The sequence below is a fragment of the Balaenoptera ricei genome, chromosome 1 (genome assembly GCF_028023285.1).
Source record: "Balaenoptera ricei isolate mBalRic1 chromosome 1, mBalRic1.hap2, whole genome shotgun sequence".
Classification (NCBI taxonomy): Eukaryota; Metazoa; Chordata; class Mammalia; order Artiodactyla; family Balaenopteridae; genus Balaenoptera; species Balaenoptera ricei.
In genome coordinates, this window is record NC_082639.1 from 148,458,340 (window position 1) to 148,484,883 (window position 26,544).

Below are 26,544 nucleotides of genomic sequence, written 5' to 3' on the forward strand. Positions count from 1 at the left end.
TCTTCTCATTTCTCAGATAAGAGAAATGAGTTCCAGTTCATTTCTCAGATAAGCAACACTACTTGAGTGAAACAGTGTTTTTGAGAAAAGCCACCAAAAATATTGGCAGCAGTAACCACGTAAATTTTGATAGAATCTATGTGTTTTGTTTATTCATGCTCTGAAGTTTTTCTTTGACATGGAAAGTTTAAATTATACTATTTTTATATAAGTGATATAATGTTAATAATGATACATTGCATCCCAAATTATTTACTGAGCACATAGTATTTGCCAAACACTATTTTAGGTGCAGGTGATACAGCTATGAAGGAAACAGATGAAAATCTCTGCTCATATGGAGTTTGGGGGGGAGGGGGAAACTAAACAAACAAGTAAAGCATACAGTGCCAGATAAGGTAAATGTTATGAAGAAAATTCAGTCAGGAAGAATAGCGAGTGTGAGAGGTGTGATCTCTTACACTAGGGAAGGCCTCACTGATAAGGTGATATTTGAGCAGAAACTTACAGAAACTGAAGGAAGCAGATATAAGATATCTGAGAGAAAAATATTCTAGAGAGACTAGCAAGGGGCAAAGGCCCTGAGGCATTTGGCTGGAGTGCAGTGATTAGTGGGAACACAGAGAAAGGTGAGAGCTAGGGTTAAATCATACTGCTTGTACATCAGTAGGCCTTATTCCCTTATTCGATGGAAAGCTTCTGGAAAATTTTGAACACAGGAGTGATGTGATCTGACTTAAGGCTTTAAAAAGATTACATTGGCTTCTTTACTAGTTGAAGAAGAATGGGGTCCAGAAATGAATTTATTGCCATGGTCCAGGAGATAGATGGTGATTGCTTGGATGAAGGTGGTAGCAGGATGTGAGGGAAAGAGATGAGTCAAAGATGAGTCCAAGGTTTTGCATGAGATCACTAGGAGAGTGAGTTTAGGTAGAAAGAGAAGAGGTCCAAGGATCAAGCCCTGGGGTACTCCTACATTTAGAGGCTGTGGGGCAGAGAGTGATGTGTCCTTAAAGATAAAGAAAAAAAGTTTTCAAAATAAAGACCAGTTAAACTGTGTTAAATCCCACTGATCAGGTAAAATAAAGACTGAGAATTGACCAGTAAATTTAGCAACATGGATGTCACTTGTCATGTGACCTTGACAACATCAATTTTGGTCAAGTAGAGATGGTGAAAGTCTTACTGGAGGATTCAAGAAAAGATGGAAGGAAATGGAGACAGCAAAGGTAGAAAACTTTTTAAAGTCACTGGCTCTAAAGCAGAATAGAAAAATGTGGAGTTAGGCTGCAGTCTAATGAGATTTTTTTTAATGCGGAAATTATACTGTTGTGTATACATTGAAATCATCCAGTGGAAAAAAAGCAATTGATGATGACTCACATGAGAGAGGACACAGTTGCTGGAGGAATGTTCTTGAGTAGATCAGGGGATGTTCAGAATGGACAGAAACTGGTATTAACCAGTTTTGCCGGGGGAATAAGATAAAGGGAGAGGAGGCAAAGGAGTTGATTTTTTTATAGTAGTTTATACAAGGAGTGATTGCCATAATAGACCTTCTCTGGGTCAGGAGGAGAGTGAGTGATAGGGAAAAGATTGCAAGTTCAGTGAATTTTGGGTCCTCCCATGGGATCAAAATATTATGGGAGTTGGGATTCTAGAGGAAAAGAGTTAGTAAGTTAAGAGGTGGTGGTCAGAAGGTGAGAACTTGAAACTGAGATTCTGAAGAGATGTGATTATTGGTAATTATAAGTTCTAGGTATGACTCTCCTATTGAGTGGCTAAGAGAGTGTTGGGGCAAAAAAAAATAGGAGGTCAAGGAGCTGAGAGCACAAAGCATTGGATGACTGTCTATGTGGGTAATGAAATCACCAAGAATTATGAGAAGAGTATCATTGGAAGGAGTAACAGTGAGCCAGGAACTAAAATTTTCAAGGAATAAGAGGGAATTTAGTATATTCGGAAATGTTTAGAAGATGAGAAATGTCCTATTAAATGTCGGTAATGTTTTCAATAAAACATCATAATATAAATATATCTAGGTTAAATTTTCTCTTTTATGAAGTAATGATGTTTCTGAATGAGCAATAGTGATTTTTAAATCAAATCAGACTATGCTAATGCCTTCAGTCTTTCATTATAAAACTCTAGCATTTGCTACAAAATAGTAAGAAAAGATACACTTTTTTACTACAATGTGGGATCAGCTGAAGTTCTTTTTCTGCAACATGGATAAATGGATATGGCACCTAAGAACATATTTCATCATAAATAATTTATAAATGCACCACCCAGAAACACTTGGCACACATGTAAACTATAGGACATGATTACTCAAAAACAGTCAGCTTATTCAAAGTAAATTGTTATTGTTGTCTTGAGTATTTCACCTAAATTTTTATTTTTACTTATTAAAGAATCATAAAAACTCTCAACTGCATGATGCCCTAGTGGATTTACTGGAGTACTTAATGATAACATTATTATAATTGAATCACAGCCCCTTAAAGCAGATGATCATGTTACTATTGCTGCCAATGGACACACACTTCAAATCAGGGAGGCTCAAATATCAGACACTGGACGATACACGTGTATAGCTTCTAATATCGCAGGTGAAGATGAGCTGGATTTTGATGTGAATATACAAGGTAATACTAATATGTTTATTGTATGTAATTTAATTTATATGATCTGGCAAAGCAATGAAAAAGAGATTTGACTTGGTTTATTTTAAATAGTGTTTTTTTTCTGTTGACAATAATATAAATTCATTATTGCAAACTCGGACTCAAGAAATTAACAAAGAAGACAATAATCACCTCATTCAGGATTACCTCAGTTATTTTTATGTGTTTCCTTCTGATATATTTTTGTAAATGTATAGTTCATTTATAAATTGGGATCACACAATACATACTTCTCTGTTACGTTAGCTTTCCCCTAACATTATATCATGAAGTTTATCAGAAAGCTAATGTAACATTATATCAGAATTTAAAGTAGTCACACTTGGAATTGAATGATGATTTAGGCTCCTTCAAGCTTTGTGACTTGGGCAAGTTACCTAAATATTTTAAACCCCATTTTCTCACTTTTAGAATTAATGCCTTGTAGAATTGTGGTGAGTACTAAATAAGATAAAGTATATAAAACTCTTAGCAAAATGCTTAAGAAATGATATTTGCTATTATTGTTGATATTATTACTCTCAACATGATTTTTAATAACTATACCTGTTTTATCAGTTGAGTATCCAAATATTTATTTAACCAGACTCCTATTGTTGAATGTCTGGGTGTGTCCAAGCTTTTACTACTCATATATAATGCTTCATTGAACATCTTTATACCTAAAACTTTTGCACATTTTTTATTTTTCATAAGTTCTTAATGATGGAAATTTTAGGTCAAGTGTTATACACTTTTGCAGTGCTTTTGATGTACAGGCAAATTACCTTCTAGAAAGTTCATACTTGTCACCCAGAAAACTTTGAGAATGTCCCATTATATTTTTTAATAGACTTATTAATCTTGGCTGCATAACTTCTTTAGTTTTCTGAATAAGACAAATCATTGGGAAATGCTCTATTGAGCCAGTATTTTTTAATGATTTCTCAAAATTAGTTTTCCCTGCTATGATCATAGTCTTTAGCCATGTTTATTATAGTAGGTCCTTCCTGAGAGCAGGACATTTTATGTTCTAAATGCTAGAGCCTTTGAACAAGAATGGCGAGCAAAGCATGAGCACAGCATTCTGAGCTCCATACTTCTTGCTCTTCCACTGGAGAACCAGCTCTGACTTCTGTCTACTACTTTTTTTAGCCAAAGGCTAAGTTGGTAGGTGTATAAGTACTTGAAAATATTTTCACATTGTCTAATTTATTACATGTACAAATCACTCTTGTGAAAATACCGCCAAGATCTTTCTTTAATGGATTGACACTGTCATTTACATGAGTCCAAAATTTCATGTCTTTTCTCCATAGTTCCTCCAAGTTTTCACAAGCTCTGGGAAATAGGAAACATGCTGGATACTGGCAGGAGTGGTGAAGCCAAGGATGTGATCATCAACAATCCCACCTCTCTTTACTGTGAGACAAACGCTGCTCCTCCTCCTACACTGACATGGTATAAAGATGGCCACCCTCTGACCTCAAGTGATAGGGTATTGATTTTACCAGGTAAAGATTGCTAGGAACAGGGTGAAAATCTGAATCTCTGTCAAATGTGTTTCTTCTCATTTATTAGACCAGTCAAATTGATTGACTTTCTGGCCTTGTAATTTAACTGACACAGGCTACTGAATGCCATTGGTATCTATGTAGCTTCAAGCTAGGAGAGCCTAGACTGAGAATCTGACATAGGATAGAATACCTAGTTAATTTTCATATCTACTATGCGATCATTCTATCAACTTAAGAAAGTCCTTTGGCTCCCTTGTGCCTCCATTTTTCTAAATAGTGTGATGAAATAATCAGTTTTGTTTCTATACATTATTAATGATAAATTCTAGAATATATTTGCAAGTAGTTATTACTCATAAATCGATAGTAAAGATTTTAGTTTCAAATATTTTAGTTATTACATGTTTATCGATGGAAAAGGAGATCTTTAAATTGTGGAAAAATAATATTTTCAAGGCTTCTATTTACTTTTAGCAAACATTCAAATAGGCTTGTCAAAATTTATCAGATTGTACACTTAAAGCCCAGTGCCTTCCAATGTATGTAAATTTCATCTCAATTAAATAAAAAAATATCTTGGCAAAAAAAGAAGAGAGACTAGATAGAAATGACAACTACATGTGATCCTAAATTGGATCTGGGCTTGGGGAAAAATAGCTATTAAAGACAATATTGTAATAATAGTGAAATTTGAATATGGACTATGGTTCAATAGTACTTTTTTCACAGATTTTACATTTTCTGATTTTGATCATTATACCTTGTTTTAATGAAATACATATGTATGAATATTTAGGGATGAAGGGGCATCATGTCTCCAATATACTCTCAATCTTTTTCTGAATCATTTGAGAGTATTACTCATTTATATATATAAATAAAGTTAATATGTACATTTTTATGACAGACATCAAACAATTGGATTGAAATACAAATTATTGATAAACACAGGTAAAATTTTTAATATAATTATTGCAACTTTTCTCTAAGTTTGACATTACATCAACATGAAAAGTTTAAAAATACACAGTTATTCTTTCAGATCATATGTATAAAGGTATACTTTATACCTTTTATATCCTTGGCTATTATTTTCTCAAATCAGTACTTGCCTCCAACAGTGTACACTTCTTTTACATGTGTTCAAAACTGTAAAGGCAAGAAGTCACCACATAGCAACATTCCACATGGAATGTGAGAGGGCCATGGAGCGACATTCCTCCCTTGCTCTGTACAAGCTATTTAGTTCTCAGGAGGTCTCATTCATATGCTGGGTCACTTTTCAATAATGCAGTGTTTGTCCTAAATGTGGTATGTGGGATTCACACTGAAACACTGGATGAAGTAAGAGCCTTGAAAGGAAATGTAAGGAAGTCATTAGACCTGAAAAATTATATCTCTGTTTATGACCACTTTCACTCTAAGATTTAGAGAAGTAAAAATATGTATTGGGATATATTTTCAGGAGGGCGAGTGTTACAGATTCCCCGGGCTAAAGTAGAAGATGCTGGGAGATATATGTGTGTGGCTGTGAATGAGGCTGGAGAAGACTCCCTTCAGTATGATGTCCGTGTACTCTGTGAGTTTTTCGTTCGTTTTTTTGTTTATTATGCATTCTTTCACTCAAAAGTTTTTTGAGGAACTCATGTTTGCATGATGTTGCACTAAGCATTTTAAAGACATAATCAGAACCTGATAGCTTTCCCAGGGAGCTGCCTTAATACAAATTGAAAGCACATTAGTTAGGACTCCTGAAGTATCAAATAACAAACTAGCTTAAAAAAAAAAGAGAGAGAGAGAGAAAATCACTGATTCATGAACCTGAAAAGTCCCAGAGTAGAGCTGGCTATAGTCATATCTGACTTCTATGGCTCAAAAGAGGTCCACCAAACTTTACCTTTCTCTTTCTCTTGGCTTTGTTTTTCTCTGTTAGCATCACTCTCAGGTGGGGAATCCCTTTGGATAGCAAGTGGGCCCCTAGAAACTCTATAATCTCACATCTTCTTAGTTTCACATCCAAAGTGAAAGCTTTTCTTATCCAGTATTTACAACTGAAGTCCCAGAATTGGATTTCCGTGGCTTTAACTGGCCAAGCATGACTCACATATGCATTTCTGAACCAATTACAGAGGCCAAGAGGCCTAATTGATAAGGCGTAATACATATGTCCACCCTTGGATCACAGTCATATTATGAATGCAGGGACTGAGAGTAGAAGAAGTATTGCACCTTTAAGGGAAAAGAAAGGTGATTTTACTAGAAGCAGGAATAAATAGATGCTTCCATGAGAAGGAGATGAGCTAGAGAAGTAGCAGTAGGAATGTATAGGAAGCAGTTGGTATGAAAGATTTTACAGAGAAAGTGATTAAGTGATATGAAGCATTAGGCACTTATCTGAGAGTATCAGATGACACTGAGATTTTTACCCTGGGTGATTAAGAAAATTATAGCAAGAGCAATAAAAATAGAAGATTTGGGAAAACAACATAACTTGGGAAGAAGGAAGTCAATTTTGTTTTGGATGTATTGAATTTGGCGTGATACCAAGATACTTAGGAAGATGTTGAATGAGACATTGGAAATATGGAACTACAACACAGGAGAGAGAATTGAACTAAGAATATAGAGTTGAGAGTTATCCACAAACAGGTGATATTCAAAGGCATGAGATTTCCAGCAGAAACGGTCATAGATAGCTTAGGAGAAGATAAAAAAAAAAAATCATTGTGGGATCATTTACAAGTAGGAGACAGGAAAAAGAAAATAGAGGAGAAACAATCTGAGGAGTTAATGAAAAGTAGTAAACTACCATATCACCTATTCAAGGCATAGGAAAGGTTATCAAGAAGTGGGTTTAGTATGGAATGCTAAAGTAAGTTTAAGAAAATAAAAACTGGGGGAAAAGGCCATTTGAAACTAAGAAATCATTAGTGAAATTCCGAAGATCAATTTATGTATAGTATGGTGTGATACAAAGCCACAGAACAAAAGGATAAATATCGAGCAAATAATCAGAAAGAAAAGGAAACAAATATAGAGTACTCTTAAGACATTTTGAAGAGGCAGGAAGAGATGAAATAGAGTGTTAAGAAAAGAGCTTGTTTGAAAAAACATATTTAAGAGAGATTTGAACTTGCTTATAGACCAAGGAAAATGATCCAACAGAAAGAGACAAGTTAAAGTTTCAAGTATGTGTGTTGATGGGAGGAGGGGGCAAGGATTGATGGAGCAAGTTCTAGAACAGGGGAAAAATGCAATCAAGAAACCGAGAGGGGTCAATTAGCCTTTCATGGTAGTGAATTGCCATACCTTGGAATGGTAAGAAGGGATATGTGGGAATGTGTATCAACTGTATTTAGTCCTTTCCTTAAGTATGAGAAGAAGAAAGACAGTGGCAGGGCCGGTATTTGGGCCTATGGAAAACAGAGAACCTTAGAGATTGCCACTATGGGGGGTGTGATAGACAGTCAAACACTGGAGTTGGAGCTATTTGGCTTAGTCATAGCTTTCTGCACCCACCCTCATTAGCCCGGGTTCAGAGGTAGAAAAAACAGTTGATGTGACCTAAGGGTGGGGAGAGGGGAGCCATGGAGGCAGTGCCACAAGGTAACAAAGGTACACTTTGTGGAAGCACTGGACGGTAAGGGTCATAGTATGTGCAATGAGACAGAGCATCACTGAAATGACCCACTCGGAGACCTAGGCAGAAGAAGAGGAAAAATGAGCTTGCAGGAAGGCCGATAGATTGATTGTAAGGGGGAGGAGTGGAAGGGCTAGAGTCTTCAGCGCAAACAAAAAGCCAGCTTATGAAGGAAGCCTGAAAAGACGTGAAATAGAGAAAACACAAGAATTCAAAATTCATTTATTTGACAAATATCTATTGATCACTCACTGTGTGCCAGGCACTGTGCCAGGCACTGAGGATACAGCAGTGAATACCGTAGACATCAGACCTTCTTCAGGGAGCTTATGAACTTGCAAAGGGCAGAAGTGTTTATGTTGAATGGTCCAAGGCATGACAGCCTGTGGCTGGCTGAAGTGGGGTAGAGGTGACACTAGGGTGGGATGGGTCATCAACATAGATTTTAAAGTCTACAAGGTAGTGATAAGAAGACAATTAAAATCAGTGCTAACATCATCAAGAGCAGTGAAGGAATATTCAAGAGCAGTGAAGGAATATCTTAGACCACCTGGCTTAATTTGACCTAAGTTTGGAAGGAGTTTAGTTTAGGACTGAGTGGAAGGATCTGATAAAGTAGCAAGATATTATAGGTTGGGAAGAACTGGAATTTGGTTAAATTGAAATGGAATTTAGGGATTGGTTGTCAAAGGGAGATGTTCATGTCTTCAGTCTGTTATTTTTAATTAGGAGGAAGTTGGAAAGCATGTTGGAGATGAGTTTAGAGAAGTACGAACAAAGCAAGAAAAACAGCCCACAAAGTCTGTCTAAATTAGGAATACTTCACAATGTTTGATGCTCACCTCCTAAGTGCCACTAAGAACAATTCTGAGAGGTGTAATCCAGCTGGAGGGCAGGTCAGAGCAAAGAGCTTTGGTGGAGGCCTCTACAGGTCAGACCTTGGGCCTGTAGTGCATCTCCTGGTAGCTCCTAATGATTCAGCTCCAGGTAAGAGTTGAAGAAAACATTGAATCTTTATGTCCCAACATTTCATTTGATTAGTTTTCATGGTATGGAGGTACTGATAGCCTCATTTAATCTGAAATTCAAGTTTATTATTTACTAATCTGCAGTTCAAGCTATATATTCTATGTTATCTAAAGTACAGCAAAAATCATCTAATTTTGAATGTGAAAGTTTGCATTCAAAATAACACTGAAATTTTATTATGGGGCCTTGTAGCCTTGATTATTTGCTTTATAGACTTTAAATTTAGTTTTGGAGAGACCCAAATGCTACAAGAAGGCATCTGCATTAAACATACATTCTTTACTGATTGATAAAGATATGGTACATTTTAAGAGAGTTAAACAAAATACCTAAGCTTTCAAAACAAAACAAAGTGATTATTCGTTTTGAAAATGAATTTCTACATTTACAAAACCAGCCAACACATGCATTCCTGATTTAACATTTCCATTTTTTTAAAAATTCTACAGATAGTATGTGTTTTTTCATAACTGACTAGTCTAACATCAGGTGGGCATGAACCTGGATTGATTCTGTATTATTGTTTTAAATGAGAATGAATATATGTAGAAAGATCTAGAGCATGGCTTCCCAAACTCTAGCATGCATAACGATCACGTGGAGAGTTTGTTAAAACACAAACTTCTTTGGCTCTCCTAGGGATGCCAACTAAAGAAGGCTCAGTCAGACCCCAAAATCTGCATTTCTAGCCAAGCTCCCAGGTGATGCTTATCGTGATTCCACTGATACCGAGGCTGGGGAAACACACTTTGAGTAGCCCAGACAATTCCCTTGCAAATGAGACCAAACCTGTACATTTCAAATACACTTTAAAGATTTACCTGGCTTGTCTAGGTGACCAAGTAGACTTAACTGTCAATTTGTGCAGATGCCACTTGCATGTGTGCTTGCAAACCCAGAGGGCACCATGGAAGGGTCTGAGAGAGAAACTAGACAAGATATATTGGGGAAGAATTGGGATTAACCTAAATGCGAAGGAAACTATGGGAGGGGTTAGTCCAGGATAGGTAAAGAAAGGGAAGAGAATAAACCCAAATTCACATAGATTTATCACCCCCCCCCTAATTTATTAGTGTAAAGTGTTACTTCAGAATCATGGATTCCTCTTCCACTTTTGTTCCTCTATTATCCCAAACTTTTAAAAATTGTCAGAAAACTAGAATAATTTAGAAAAGACCCTGTTTCCTGTCGTTATCTCTCTGTTGCAATCACTTATTAGTGCCACCAGTTATCCAGGGAGCAGACAGCGATCTCCCTGAAGAGGTCACCGTGCTGGTGAACAAGAGCATGCTGGTGGAGTGTTTATCCAGTGGCAGCCCCACGCCGAGAAATTCCTGGCAAAAAGATGGGCAGTTCTTGCTAGAAGATGAGCATCATAAATTTCTATCTAATGGAAGAATTCTGCAGGTAAAAGTAAAAAATCTAATTTAAAAATAAAAATAGCTATTTGACTTTATATTTTATAATAATTTTCTTTTTGCTTTTAAAAATAATTTGTCTTGGTTTATAAATATTGGCAAAAATAACTAATCATAAAAAGGATATATAAAATAAAATTCTTCTTACTCATTCTTTTCTCACTATCAAAGGTAACCACCATTAAGTTTTGTGTGAATTCTTCCAGAGATTATCTGTACATTCAGCACACCACACACACACACACACACACACACACACACACACACACACACACCTAAATTTACTACAATATGGCCTCTGTGATAAAAACCAAATTATTACAATTCTTTCCATTGCAGATTTCTGATGATTGAATTCTAGATGGTTTAAGATTCCCTGTAGATTAAAATTTGTCCTCTATTGGCAAAGAATTGATAATAAATAATAATGGAAACCACATAAATATCCTGAGTTGTTGTTCTCTAATGGGCATGTCTATATTTTTCTTTTCAAGGCTCTTAAAAGGAAGATAGGCACTTGTAGAAATAACACCAACTCTTTTGTTAGGATGCAACTTAAGAAATTATTTCCCAAACATGAATGATGTTATATAGGCCCAAGAATCTAAGCATCAGTGTATCTAACACAGGACCTATTCCATGGAGTTCTTTATTAAAAAAATAAATAAATAAAAGTATGAGTTTCACTGCTTGTAAATAACCTTTAATTCTCAAAGTATCTTCTGAACACCATGACTATTTCTTTTTGATGCTCATAAAACCTCTATCTAAATACTTAAATATTTCTGTTGGCTAGGGCCAAAAGATATATAGATGGATAGAAATTTCTGTATAATAAAAAAAAAAGAAAATATAACTGCTATATTAACTAACTCTTGCTACATAAAACAAACCACTCCAAACAACTTAAAACAATAAGCATTTATTTAGCTCACAAGCTTTCTGGTTGGCTGGGTGATTCTTCTGGTCTCGGCAAGGCTTACTCAAGTGTCTGCATGCTGTGGATTGAATCCGTGGCTCTGCTGATCTTGGCTGGGCTCTTGTACGTATCTGGGACCTCAGCTGCAATAACGAGGCTGACTCTTCCCACATGATCTCTCACCCTCCAGCAGGTTAGTCCTGGTTTCCTCACACAGTGGTGGTGGCAGGGTGCACATGGTCTAGGTTTGAAATGGAAGACTGTCACATCCATTACACTCTATTGGTCAAAGCTGGTCACAAGGCCAACACAAATTCTACATCTTTACTCCACTCCCTGATGGGAGAAGATTCACAGTCACACTGCCAGGGATGTAGATAGGAAAGTGGGAGAATGATTTGGGACTTTTCATAGCCAATATACAAGTATGTATACATTTGCCTTTTCTGATTAGGAATCTTTATAAATATTTATTTGATTGACCTGACTAATAAAAACCAGCATCAGCACTATTATGTACAAAATTTTTTCCCTATGCTGATCTGGCATTAGCTAGAAAGAGTATGTTTTGTTTATTCTCAAAAATTGACAAGTTGCTTTATAAAAAAATTTCAGTTGGAATTTCTTCATTTTTTTCCTTAGATTCTAAACACTCAAATAACAGATATCGGCAGGTATGTGTGTATTGCTGAGAACACAGCTGGAAGTGCCAAAAAATATTTTAACCTCAATGTTCATGGTAAGAGCTCAGTTCCAAAAACATCTGTTAGAGTATGCTTGGAAAAGCAGGAAAACTGTATTTTAGATTATGTAGGCTTATTTTGCATTTTTTAACTTGAACAATGTGTGGAGCCTGCATTCATTCAACCTTTCCCCTTCTTTCTTTCTACCACAGCTGGTGCGATTTATAAAGTACAAATCTTTTAGGGAGTCTGTTTTTATATTATTTCAGTCCCTTAAGAAAAAATAGTTACTCCTACATATTTAAAAGTAAAAAAAAAAAAAAAAAAAAAAATCACAATTTGAAATCCCAAAGATTACAAGTTTATATCAAGTTAGAACCAAATGTAGCTCTTCTACCCATAAAAAGTTACCCACTGGGCCTGCTTGGAACCAGTTTCTGTCCTCAATTGTAGAATTCATGTTGAGTTACACGCTCTGGTACGTAATATACTTCCTGAAGACGAAAAAGTAACTTTATAGAGTTAAATAATTCCTGAAAACCATCAGTACACCTAATTTATTTATTAGATTCTAAGTTCTCAATAAATGCTAGACACTCCATAAATACTAAGTTTTTGCTAAAAAAGCAGTTAGATGTCTGCCATAAATAGTTTTATTTTCATCATGCACAGCTGCTTCCAGAATATTGGAAATGCTGAACAATTATTATAAAAGATTTTCTTTAAACACGTGATTCATATACAAAATTCTAGCTCATTTTGGAAATAGCTGAAATTTGACATTAGTGAAAAATTTCTTCCTTCAAAAGACTTTTATTTAGCATAATGGATATTCTTTTTTGGTGTGATACGTAGGGAGTATTGATGTCTAGCAATGTTTGGTGTTTGTGTAACAGATATTTGAAGCACTCTTATCTTTTTTTATTCCCAGTGCTTAGCAAGTTTTTTTTGAGTAAATCTGACCAAAATGGAAGAAATGTGTTATGAATTCCCCGGAAGAATAAATTAAACAAATATAATCATTGTGAAAGTATACTGTACTAATCTAAGTAATCTAAAGTAATCTGTAATCTAATTTGTAATCTAATCTGTAAAGTAGAATAAATGTTGAAACATAAAAATGTTGATCATTTTTCCTGATTCCACAAGGCAGAATTAATTTTTCCTCCTTTATGTGATCAAAAGCATCTTGTAAATACCCCAGTTTTAGCAGTTACATATGCTACCTTGTTATCTTTATACGTCTGTATCTTCACCTCTACCCCATAACTTTATTATAAATGCTGTAGGCAAATGGTCATTTCTTACGGACCTTGGTCTTCCTAAACCTAGCCTAGAGTCATGGTAGTTGCTAAATAAATATTTGTTGTTCCTTTATTATATTTCCTTCATATCCATTTCCTCTTTGTAATGCATAGGAAAAACACCTGAAGTAGGAGCCTTGTGTGACTTGAGAGGCAGAAGCCACTCGTGTTTACTATTGAGAATTGGAGTTCAGGAGGGGGAGTTTCTCTTATACTGGTTAACAGTGTCTTGAGCTCCTGCCTGCAGCCAGGAACCCATACTTAAATATTGGAAAATTCATGTGGGGGAGAAACAATTTAAATTGTTTTCACTTAAAACCACACCATTTGTTATCTCCCTGTACAATATTGCTTGTTTCTTTTGGGCCCTAACCTTCAGTCTGTGGACCTCCCAGTTTTTTTTCAACCCTCTGTGTCTTTACTTGCCTTCACATCCAGTTTAACTTTCATGGACCAGCACATCAATCACTTCTCTTAGCCCACGCCTTCTCAGCGCTCTTGCTCAATAAAGGCTCAACTCTGCATGTAACAACACAACACACTGACTGCTTGATACCGACCAGGTGCTGTGCCAGGTGTTTTATATATGTTATTTTACTTAATTATCTCAATAACCCCAGGTGGTTGGTACTATTTTATACCTCTTTTACAGATAAAAAAGCTGAGGCTCAGTGAGATTCAGTAACACGCCCAAAGTTACACAGCTGGCAAATACAGAACAGGATTTTAGCTCAGGTAGTCTGATTCCAGAGGCTTTAAACTTAGCTGCTTTTCTGTATTACCTCTCACTGAATTCCATACCTGCACCTAGGTAGCTAACTACGGCTAGAGGAACTCTTGGTGTCAGGAATATTGGTGTTATGATAAATTCATAGATCCCGCTTGAAATGAGCCCATTATACTGCCTCTTCATGGCTCTACTCCATAGTGACTCATACCTTCTTGAATGTCAGGTGGCCCCTGTCTTAGCTCAGGCAGCCATTAACAAAATACCAGAGATTGCGTGGCTTAAACAATAGGAGTTTATTTTCTCACCATTCTGGAGGCTGGAAAGTCCAAGATCAAGGTTCCAGCAGGGTTCAATTTCTGGTGAAGGCTCTTTCTCGCTTGCAGATGGCCACTTTGTCCTCACAAGGCCTTTCCACTGAGCACGCATGGACAGAGAAAGCAAGGAAGCTCTCAGGTGTCTCTTTTTATAATGACAATAATCCTATAAGATGAGTGCCCCATCTTTATGACCTCATTTATCTTTCATTACTTACTTAAAGGCCCCATCTTCAAATACAACCACACTGAGAGGGCTTTAGTATATGAATTTTGGGGGGACACAAACATTCAGTCAGTCACAGTCGCCTCTCACTTTCACTGTCAGTGCCCTTACCTCCTGTTTTACAGGGAAAAGAGAAGGCATATGGCTGAAACCACTTCAAATTCCTACCATCAAAATGGGAATATTAGCTGCATGTGATGCTGCCATTTCTTCCTTCCGTTACAACACAAGATGGGAGCATTCCTCTACCTTCTAAAGACTGACTTGACTCTACATCCCTGGCGACCGCCTCCTCAAAAATCTCACAATCTCCTCTCTTCCTCTCCAGTATTGAAATTCACACTTTTACTGGCTCCTTCCCAAGAGCGCTTAAATTTACTCGTCTCTTGCCTCTTAAAACAAAACCAAAAACACAAACAAAAAAAACCCAAAACAACTCTCCCTTAGACCTAGTCTTTCTCTTCAGCGGCCTCCTTCTCTTTTTCCCCCATTTCAAAGCAACCTTCTCTAACAGCCGTTTGTATTTACTGTCTCCTTTTCCTCACTCCTCCCACCACTGCTCACCGGATTTCACCCCAACTGCAATGAAACTGCTCACTGAATTCATGAAATGACATCAGAAGTCCAACAGGCATTTTCAGGCTTTATCTTTCTTACTTCTGAGCATTCAACATTCTTGAGCATTTGACTATGTTTTTCAAAAATTCTCTTCCTTTGGCTTTTGTGATGCCCACACCCCTTATTGATATCTTGCCTTTCCAGTCTCGCATTCCCAGTTGTCTTTGCCAGTTCCTCCTTCTCTACTTGACTATTACACTTTAGTTTTCCAAGCTCTAGACTTTATTCTTCCCACTCTTTTCCTATGTGGTCTCATGAATTCCCAAATTTCAGATACCATCTATGTGCAAAATAGTTTCCAAATTTTTATTTTCAGCCAGGGCCGCCTCAGGAACTCTGGACTCTTCTGTTCAAAAATGTACTTCTTATTTTTTTTTTAAATTTATTATTTTTTTATATTTATTTTTGGCTGCGTTGGGTCTTCGTTGCTGCACGGGGGCTTTCTCTAGTTGCGGTGAGCGGGGGTGACTTCATTGCAGTGTGCGGGCTTCTCATTGCGGTGGCTTCTCTTGTTGCGGAGCACGGGCTCTAGGCACGCGGGCTTCAGTAGTTGTGGTGTACAGGCTCAGTAGTTGTGGCTCACGGGCTCCAGAGCACAGGCTCAGTAGTTTGGCACACGGGCTTAGTTGCTCCACGGCATGTGGGATCTTCCCGGACCAGGGCTCGAACTCGTGTCTCCTGCATTGGCAAGCGGATTCTTAACCACTGCACCACCAGGGAAGTCCTGTACTTCTTATTGACACAAATGCCTAATAGTCACTCTAAGACCATGTGTATATAACTGAGCTCATTACCTTTTCCCAAAAATGTGTTCCTCCTCCAGGGATCTCTGTCTCAGTAAACGGCATCACCATCTTCGCATTGTTTGAGCCAGTAAAATGAATGTCATCCTTGATTCCTCCTCCTCCTTATACCTCACCCCCAAAGCATTGAGTCCTAAATATTCTACCTACATAATATTCTGGATCCACTCACTTTTCTGTCCTTTCTGACACCATCCTAGGCATAGCACTATCATCTTTTGCACTTATTACAGCAATAGTCTCCTAACTGGTCTTTCTGAGTCCCTTCTAGCCTTCTCACCAGTTCCCTCCACTGTGGCCAGATTGATACCTTTTAAGCTAATTTTTGAGTAAACCACTCTTCTGCTTTCCTTTCCTTAGGCTGTTATTTCAGCATTCTAATGATGCCCAGAAGACCCTCTAGGATTTTATACTATTTAGTCCTTTCATCTTTGCCTTCTCCACCTTACTCCCCAGCAGCCTTGCTCTTCAGACTCTGGTCATGTCAGCCTTCTGGTGCCATGTTCTTTTCCCCATTTGGGCCTTTTTATGTGCCATGCCTTCTTTCTGAAAGACACATCCATTATCTGTCTTCCGCTTAGCTTATTCCTGGTCATACTTCAGCATCTTTTTATATGTCACTTCTTCCTCCTGACCCCCAAACTAGGTTATTTCCCTGTTGTCACCCTACTCTTCTGATTGACACTCACACTCAGCACACTTGTAATTACTAGGCAGTATCGAACAATGGCTAAGAACAGGGCTCTAGAGCCAGACAGCAGTCTTCCAGTTTCTTCCAGTATCTAACTGTGAAACCTTAGGCAAGATGCTAACCTTTCTCTGTCTCTGCTTGCTCATCTATAATAAATAAGAGGATAAGAACTGTATCTAACACATAAGGTTTCTGAGCCTCCAATGAAATGGTATACATGAAGCGTTTAGTTCAGTGCCTGGCACAGCATAACCACTCAAAAAAATGTTAGCTGTTATTTTTTGTTCAATGTCTGTCACTATCACCAAATAATTAATTCTTTATAGATATTATCTATTGCATTTTTCACACTGTATCAGCACTTAGCACATCTGAAATACAGTAGGTATTTAATAAATATTTGATAAATGCGTGAATGAATGAATATGAAAATTGGTGGATAAAAAAACCATGTAGAGTAAAATTTAAAAAGCAATTTTGCCTTTTGATCTTTTGCTTTTGTTTTTGATGCTATTTGAAGACCTCAGTCTTTTTTTTTTTTTTCACACACACACACTGTATTTTATTTTTACAAGAGATAAATAGACTGACACCAAGCATTGTACATGGATGACCACAACAAAAGCAACAATGATTGCAATTACCAAACATGAAACACACTCATACTATGGAAGACCTCAGTCTTAATATAAAAGGGTATAATGTAACATAGAGTATAATATAGAGAGAGTATAATATAATAATAGAGTGTTACATTAGTTGTGTTCTTTACTTCATGTCTTACTATCTTCATTGGCCTGAGCAAAACCCACCTCTGCCTTTATTTATTAATGTTTTCATTCATTAATGTATTCACTCATTTTTATGCTCATTCCTCGCTCCTATTCCCACCCCCCACATAGAAACCATTCAAATATGTATGATGTTATTCTTTCCACATGCATGTGTTCTTGTAAAAAAATCTATTAGTCCATCTGCATGTGTTTTAACATGCATAATTGGCATTGCATTATTAATCTTATGCTTTTTTACTCCACTTTTTCTCTGTACCGCTTTTGCTTTTGGAATTCTTTTTTGGTTTTGAACAATAAGCCATTGTATTGCTTATTTCTTAAATTTTCTGCTTATCTTGAAAGTCAATGATTTACATTGTTGAAATAACCTGTATAATTTATTGATAGATACCCTAAAATAACAGGTCTACTCTATTATTTCTATAAGCAAGAAAATAAAAACTTTAAGGATATAATATTAAAAACAATAATATTCAAATGTATTTAATAAAAAGCAGTATTAGGTCTGTGTACATTGACAAAACCATCTTAGGAACTGGCAACTACATTTTACAAATAAAATGCAGAATAATTCTGTCTGAAAATTCTAGTATTGTTTCAATTGGGAAAAACAAAACTGATGGACATGAGTTTGATGAAGGCATTAGGGAATTCTAAGAAGAAAGGTAAATAATTAACAGTATCATTAACTCAGTGCTTTAGCAGAGTACAGTGGTTGGGCTTATATTAATAAATTGGAATATGTATTACTGATAATATCACTTTTCACTTTTAATATGTTTACTATTAATACCAATATATTTCACTCTTAATATATTTACTATTATAGTTCCTCCAAGTGTCATTGGTCCTAACCCTGAAAATCTCACTGTTGTGGTGAACAATTTCATCTCTTTGACCTGTGAGGTCTCCGGTTTTCCACCTCCTGATCTCAGCTGGCTCAAGAATGAACAGCCTATCAAGCTAAACACAAATGCTCTCATTGTGCCCGGTAAGGAACTTAGAACTCTTTATGAAGTGGGCAACACTTTCTCATTTTTCTTTATTTTTAATACAAATGGCATTTCAACTTAGTCTCTTTCCAAACTTTTGTCTTGCTGCATTTATTTGTTCACATTAAATGCCTCTCTTCAGCCAGTTGGGGCCATTAGGATAAGACTGTAAAGACTTTATGATTTCAATGGGAATGTACAGTAACAAGGTCTACTTCAAGAAATTATGAAATTTAGGAACAGAACTGCTTAGCAATTACTTGGGGGTGATAGACTAGTAAATAGTGCTTTCATTGGATAAAATCACTGGTTGTTTTCAATCGATCCTAAAGCTCCTTGAGGATAGAGTAATATCAGTAGATAGACTAACAGACGGACAGCCACTTCTGCACTGCGGGGGATTTAAACCCAGAAATACTTGTTGACATATACTGACTATAGTACAATTATGGTTTGCTCACTAGAATCTATATGAAACAGTTCTATTATCCATGTTTGGTTACTGGAGAGAAAATTTTATTAATTTCTTCCTTTATAAGGAAGTAGAATAAATAGTAATGAAAGGATCAAAGGAAACTGATTAAATTCTTTCATTTTATATATGAAATGCTTCTATATGCTTCTATCTATGCTTAGATTTTCCTCTAAGGGTAAGGATATATTTTGCTATTTATCTTATTTGTAAGGTAGTTATTACAACAACCTCTGTACCAAACTTCAGTTTGCATTATATTTGCCCACAGGTGGTCGAACTTTACAAATTATCCGGGCCAAGGTATCTGATGGTGGTGAATACACTTGTATAGCTATCAACCAAGCTGGTGAAAGCAAGAAAAAAGTTTCCCTGACTGTTTATGGTTTGCTTATACTTTTTTCATAAGATTTTTTCATTTTTCAACTGGTATTAGATATTTTCTATCCGAGCATTCTATGAAAAAAAAATCCTCTGTTCTTATTTTCTTCCTTCAGTGCCCCCAAGCATTAAAGATCATGGCAGCGAATCTCTTTCTGTAGTTAATGTAAGAGAGGGCACCTCAGTGTCATTGGAGTGTGAATCGAATGCTGTCCCACCTCCAGTCATCACCTGGTATAAGAATGGGCGGATGCTAACAGAGTCTACTCAGCTGGAGATTTTGGCTGATGGACAAATGCTGCACATCACGAAAGCTGAGGTGCATCTTTTATTCTTGTTTGTGTGCCATGACTCCTTGGTGGGATTATGGAAGGGAGAATTGGAAGTTGCATATTCCCCTTACTACAGTGAAAAATTATTTCCATTTAAAAAATAACATCATCAATGCCATTATCCTCATTTTTCATTTTAAAAAAAGCAGGATTGTAGAAGGCAATTAGGACTGGGGCATTTAAGCATAAAGATGACTGATGATTTAATCTACACTCGAACGGTGTGATTGGTCATCTATAACTTAATGGAGCACATACAATAGTATCTTTTTCTTTTAGGTATCTGACACAGGCCAGTATGTATGTAGAGCTATAAATGTAGCAGGACGGGATGATAAAAATTTCCACCTCAATGTATATGGTGAGCATCTGCCTCTAATATAAGTCTTTTTCCCCCAGATATGCAAATGAAAGAAAGTATCCTGAATTAACTTAATGAGGACACATGATTTTCTTCTGTCTTTTTACAGTGCCACCCAGTATTGAAGGGCCTGAAAAAGAAGTCATTGTGGAGACAATCAGCAATCCTGTGACTTTAACATGTGATGCCACTGGAATCCCACCTCCCATGATAGCATGGTTAAAGCACCACAAACCCATAGGTAATGTAGCTGTGCATTCTTTTATGACTGTTTTCTTTTGCTCGTGATTCACTAGGTTAATAAACTAGCACATTTTCAGTATTATGCACATAGCTGTGTTTAGTTCATAAAGCCTAATGTATTGTAATATAAACTTACAAAAGGATTCTTTTTTTTTTTAATTTTTATTTTTGGCTGCGTTGGGTCTTTGTTGCTGCGCGCGGGCTTTTCTCTAGTTGCGGTGAGCGGGGGCTACTCTTTGTTGCGGTGCGCAGGCTTCTCAGTGTGCTGGCTTCTCTTGTTGCGGAGCACGGGCTCTAGGCGCGCAGGCTTCAGTAGTTGTGGCTCGCGGGCTCTAGAGCGCAGGCTCAGTAGTTGTGGAGCACGGGCTTAGTTGCTCCGTGGCCTGTGTGATCTTCCCGGACCAGGGCTCGAACCCGTGTCCCCTGCATTGGCAGGCAGATTCTTAACCACTGCACCACGAGGGAAGCCCTACAAAAGGATTCTTCATTTTACAGAGATTTTTCTCCTTTCCATTTTCAAAAAAAGGCTGTCCTTTAAAATCAAAGTACAAGGGAAAAACTTCAAAAAATACATTTGTCACATAAAGTAAGACATTTTTACAGTGACTTGTAGAGATGTTAACATAAAAGCTTTTTTATGTTTTGTTTTGCTTTGTTTCTACCTCAAGAAAATTCTGACTCACTTGAAGTTCATATTTTGTCGGGAGGTAGCAAACTCCAAATTGCCCGGTCTCAGCATTCAGACAGTGGAAACTATACATGTATTGCATCAAATATGGAGGGAAAAGCACAGAAAAATTACATTCTTTCAATTCAAGGTATGTGTGGTACACTCTGATCTGTCTTCAGTTTCTTTATTACATTCTGTCTATAGTACAAAATAAGAGTACATCTAAATAGATCATTTATGATGGATTCAAAATATCTCTTTTTTGCATGTTTTGGATATTTTATTTCTTTTCCAATTTATTGAGATATAAGTGATATAAAGAACCGTATAATTTAGGGTGCACAGCATAATGATTTGACTTACAAAACATCATTAGATAAACAAAAAATACTGTCAATTTTCTGTCCTACATTTGCCAGTAGATAGTATTTTCATGAAAATGGACATAAATGTGGAGAAAAGAATAGTAGAAATTTCAAAATCTATTTTTTTTCATGTTTCCTGAAATGTTTACCTTCCTATAGTATATATTCTATTGAATTACTTGTTTATTTAAAACTGGAATAACTTATTTTGATGCTAAGCCTATAGGTCTCTTCCTATTTATATAGATAAGTAAGATTTATCTCATGAAGAGATTAAATATGTTCTAATTGCTGGCCAAGGATTAGGTGAGCTTAAATAATCATGAATCTTATACTATTTTGGAATAAGGAGCATTGATTCATCCAAGAAATATTTAATTAACATCTACTATGTTCCAGCATAGAATTGAGCACTGCAGGGAGAACTTGCATCCTTTTGATTTTCAGCAAACCTTTGGGGTATTACTTTTGGCCTAATGCTTAAATTGAAATGGAAGTCTAACTTGAAACTAAGTTGCAATGCTTGCTTTTGCCAATTTTATTATAGTTACTGAAAAGAATTTCTCATCAGTTATAAATGCAATTGTGAATATGTATTATCTACCCGTTGCAAGCTCTGTTAAAGCTAACTCCAGAAAATTGAAATTTTTTTCCAGTTTTATTGAGATATAATTGACGTATAACACTGTATTAGTTTAAGGTGTGCAACATAATGACTTGATATATGTATATATTGCAAAGTGATCACAATAAGATTAATTAAAAGCCACCACCTAAAAACTGAAATTAAAGAAAAATTAAGATGTTGATGAGTAACAGTGGTTTCTCCTATTAGTGATGCTTTAAGATTTCAGAAGTAAAAAGGGAAAAACTGCTATTCAGAGATTCAGTGTCAGAAATTGCATGTTTAATTATGTTTAATGCACTAATAATAAGAGATGCCAATCATGCGGTATGTGGTGTGACCAAACATTTTGCCAGACTTTTTATATATGCTATTATGTCTTAGGACTAGAAATTGTATATACACATAGGGCCTAGTCTGTGCTTTTCCTATATTATATACTTGTTATAGGATGTCTCATTTACATTCTTGATTCAACTTCTAAATTGTACAAATTTGATATAATTATTATCATCTTCTGGACGACTAAAATGAGATTTGGAGATATTATATAGCAATGTGCTGGTAAATGTTTAACAGTTGACTCTGCAGACAAAAAGGTCTTGATTTGTAACCAATCATTTGTCAGTTTCTATGGTGTAAGTATTCCCACAGTGGCCCATTTCAAGGTACGAATATGATGGCACCGAACATGGAGTAGGAAAGATGTGCAAAATTGGCTCTGGTGTGAGCTGCCTCCAGCACACCACTATAATTATTTAGAAAGAATTAAAATGTGTTTCTGTCTTATACTACTGTCAATATTTTTATTACACATTATTTCTTTTTTTTAAATCAATATTTCTTTTTGTTGAAGTATAGTTGATTTACAATGTTGTGTTAATTTCTGCTCTACAGCAAAGTGATTCAGGTATACATCTATATACATTCATTTTTTTAAAATATTCTTTTCCATTATGGTTTATCATAGGATATTGAATATAGTTGTCTGTGCTATACAGTAGGACCTTGTTGTTTATCCATTCTATAATATATATAAAAGCTTACATCTGCTAACCCCAGCATGCCACTCCATCCCTCCCCCAACCCCCTCCTCCTTGGCAACCACCAGTCTGTTCTCTATGTCTGTGATTCTGTTTCTGTTTCATAGATAGGTTCATTTGTGTCATATTTTAGATTCCACATATAAGTGATATCATATGGTATTTGTCTTTCTGACTTACTTCACTTAGTATGATAATCTCTGGTTGCATCCATGTTGCTGCAAATGGCATTATTTCATTCTTTTTTATGGCTGAGCAGTATTCCACTGTATATATGTACCACATCTTCTTTAGGTTGTTTCCATGTCTTGGCTATTGTGAATTGTGCTGCTATGAACATAGGGGTGCATGTATCTTTTTTTTTAATATAATTTTTTTTTTTTTAATTTTTGGTTGCATTGGGTCTTCATTGCTGCATGCGGGCTTTCTCAACTTGTGATGAGCATGGGCTACTCTTCGTTGTGGTGCTCAGGCTTCTCATTGCAGTGGCTTCTCTTGTTGCAGAGCATGGGCTCTAGGCGCGTGGACTTCAGTAGTTGCAGCACGCAGGCTCAGTGGTTGTGGCGCACAAGCTCAACAGTCATGGCTAGCGGGCTCTAGAGCGCAGGCTCAGTAGTTGTGGCGCACGGGCTTAGGTGCTCTGCGGCATGTGGGATCTTCCCAGACCAGGAATCGAACCCGTGTCCCCGGCATTGGCAGACAGATTCTTAACCACTGCGCCACCAGGGAAGTCCTGCATGTATCTTTCTGAATTATAGTTTTGTCTAGATATATGCCCAGTAGTGGGATTTCTGGATCATATGGTAATTCTATTTTTAGTTTTCTGAGGAACCTCCATACTGTTCTCCATAGTGGCTTCACCAATTTACATTTCCACCAACAGTGTAGGAGGGTTCCCTTTTCTCCACACCCTCTCTAGCATTTGTTATTTGTAGACTTTTTGATGATGGCCATTCTGACTGGTGTGAGGTGATACCTCATTGTAGTTTTGATTTGCATTTCTCTAATAATTAGTGATGTTGAATATCTGGTTCATATGCCTGTTGGCCATCTGTATGTCTTCTTTGGAGAAATGTCTGTTTAGGTCTTCTGCCCATTTTTCAATTGGGTTGCTTGTTTTTTTGTTGTTGAGTTGTATGTACATGTTATTTCTTTTTTTTTAATTAATTTTTATTGGAGTATAGTTGCTTTACAGTACTGTGTTAGTTTCTACTGTACAGTAAAGTAAATCAGCTATACGTATACAAATATCCCCTCTTTTTTGGATTTCCTTCCCATTTAGGTCACCACAGAGCACTGAGTAGAGTTCCCTGAGCTATACAGTAGGTTCTCATTAGTTATCTATTTTATACATAGTATCAGTAGTTTATATATGTCAATCCCAATCTCCCAATTCATCCCACCCCCCCTCTTGCCCCCCTTGGTGTCCATACATTCTCTATGTCTGTGTCTCTATGTCTGAGTTACAAGTAAGATAATCTATACCATTTTTCTAGATTCCACATATATGCGTTAATATACAATATTTGTTTTTCTCTTTCTGACTTACTTCACTCTGTATGATAGTATCTAGGTCCATCCACGTCTCTATAAATGACCCACTTTCATTCCTTTTCATGGCTGAGTAGTATTCCATTGTATATATGTGCCACATCTTCTTTATCCATTCCTCTGTTGATGGACATTTAGGTTGCTTCCATGTCCTGGCTATTGTAAAGAGGGCTGCAATGAACGCTGGGGTGCGTGTCTTATTTTTTATTTTTTTTTTAATAAATTTATTTATTTATTTATTTTTGGCTGTGTTGGGTCTTCATTTCTGTGTGAGGGCTTTCTCTAGTTGCAGCAAGCAGGGGCCACTCTTCATCGCGGTGCACAGGCCTCTCACTATTGCGGCCTCTCTTGTTGCAGAGCACGTGCTCCGGACGTGCAGGCTCAGTAGTTGTGGCTCATGGGCCCAGTTGCTCCGCAGCGTGTGGGATCTTCCCAGATCAGGGCTCGAACCCGTGTCCCCTGCATTGGCAGGCGGATTCTCAACCACTGCACCACCAGGGAAGCCCTGAACGTCTTTTTGAATTATGGTTTTCTCTGGGTATATGCCCAGTAGTGGGATTGCTGGGTCATATGGTAGTTCTATTTTTAGTTTTTTAAGGAACCTCCATACTGTTCTCCATAGTGGCTGCACCAATTTACATTTCCACCAACAGTGCAAGGGGGTTCCCTTTTCTCCATGCCCTTTTCAGCATTTATTGTTTGTAGATTTCTTTTTTTAAACATCTTTATTGGAGTATAATTGCTGTACAATGGTGTGCTACTTTCTGCTCTGTAACAAAGTTGTAGATTTTTTAATGATGGCCATTCTGACTGGTGTGAGGTAATACGTCACTGTAGTTTTGATTTGCATTTCTCTAATAATTAGTGATGTTGAGCATCTTTTCATGTGTTTGTTGGCCCTCTGTATGTCTTCTTTGGAGAGATGTCTGTTTAGATCTTCCGCCCATTTTTTGATTGGATTGTTTTGTTTTGTTTTTTTTGATATTGAACTGCCTGAGCTGTTTGTGTATTTTGGAGATTAATCCTTTGTCAGTTGCTTTGTTCGCAAATATTTTCTCTTATTCTGAGGGTTGTCTTTTCATCTTGTTTATGGTTTCCTTTTCTGTGCAAAAGCTTTTAAGTACACACTATTTCTTAAATGAATCATTAAGGTGAAAAACAAAGATGGCTAGAAAAAGGGAACAGAAATGATTAAATCTTGAAACCAATAATAAACCTATCTATTGTTCAGAATAAATAATATTTAAATAGAGAAAGAATTAACCAACTTAGATACTTTTCTTAGATGTTTATGCCAAAATTTTATAAAACAGATTCTCCTGAACTGCATTAATTCTGAGCTATCTATTGAGGATTTACTCTAAGAGTGATTCCGTTTGGCCAGGAGGGGTGCCCATGAGGTAGATATGTCACCAACCACCATGAGCAAATAATTATACCAACTTACAATATAACAGGAATATTGAAGTGATTCCTCTACCTATTCCTCATTTAAAAATAATTTATGGCAATAACAAGAGTTTGATCTTGAACCACAATCTAGAAAGAATATGAAATAAAAATGGCATATTTTTCTATGATTCTGTTGCATTCATTAGAATTTATATTCTTGTGCCTTGTTAATGAAAGTCAATTATTTCTCCAAAGTTCCTCCCAATGTTGCTGGTGCTGAGATTCCAAGTGAAGTCAGTGTCCTTCTTGGGGAAAATGTTGAGCTGGTCTGCAATGCAAATGGCATTCCTACCCCACTTATTCAGTGGCTTAGAGATGGAAAGCCCATAACTAACAGTGAAACAGAAAGAATTCGGTATGTGTGAAAAGAATTTTTGCATCATTAATTGTAATGTGTTCTACAGTTTTAGAGAGTTGGACACAGATATTCTCCTTGGAGAATCACTCAAAAGTATTTGTCTGTGTGTGTATGTGTTCCTTATTTATCAACTCTGTGTTATAAAATCTCACATGTTCATTCCTGCAAGTGTTAGTTAACTGTTGTAGATTTTATTCCTCTAATTTCAGAACATTTATACCAAAGTCCACATCATAAAATAATTCATTCTTCTTTCTTGCTAACATCAAACCAATTTCATCCTACAAAAGATTCATCAGTCATCTCTTAGATATGATTTTGTGTCCTGAAATCACCAAACCACC

At 36.6% G+C, this 26,544-nt stretch overlaps 1 protein-coding gene across 1 annotated transcript in view; it reads left to right on the forward strand.

Moving 5' to 3' along the window:
• Positions 1 to 26,544, forward strand: part of HMCN1 (hemicentin 1) — a 518,244-nt gene that overhangs the window by 368,023 nt on the left and 123,677 nt on the right. Inside the window, exons 53-64 of the mRNA XM_059937996.1 lie at positions 2,501 to 2,651; positions 3,989 to 4,183; positions 5,652 to 5,765; positions 10,075 to 10,262; positions 11,835 to 11,931; positions 18,185 to 18,346; positions 19,091 to 19,204; positions 19,317 to 19,519; positions 19,812 to 19,893; positions 20,003 to 20,134; positions 20,805 to 20,954; positions 26,038 to 26,197. Coding sequence (XP_059793979.1) covers positions 2,501 to 2,651; positions 3,989 to 4,183; positions 5,652 to 5,765; positions 10,075 to 10,262; positions 11,835 to 11,931; positions 18,185 to 18,346; positions 19,091 to 19,204; positions 19,317 to 19,519; positions 19,812 to 19,893; positions 20,003 to 20,134; positions 20,805 to 20,954; positions 26,038 to 26,197 — 1,748 coding nt within the window. The remainder of the gene's footprint in view (positions 1 to 2,500; positions 2,652 to 3,988; positions 4,184 to 5,651; positions 5,766 to 10,074; positions 10,263 to 11,834; positions 11,932 to 18,184; positions 18,347 to 19,090; positions 19,205 to 19,316; positions 19,520 to 19,811; positions 19,894 to 20,002; positions 20,135 to 20,804; positions 20,955 to 26,037; positions 26,198 to 26,544) is intronic.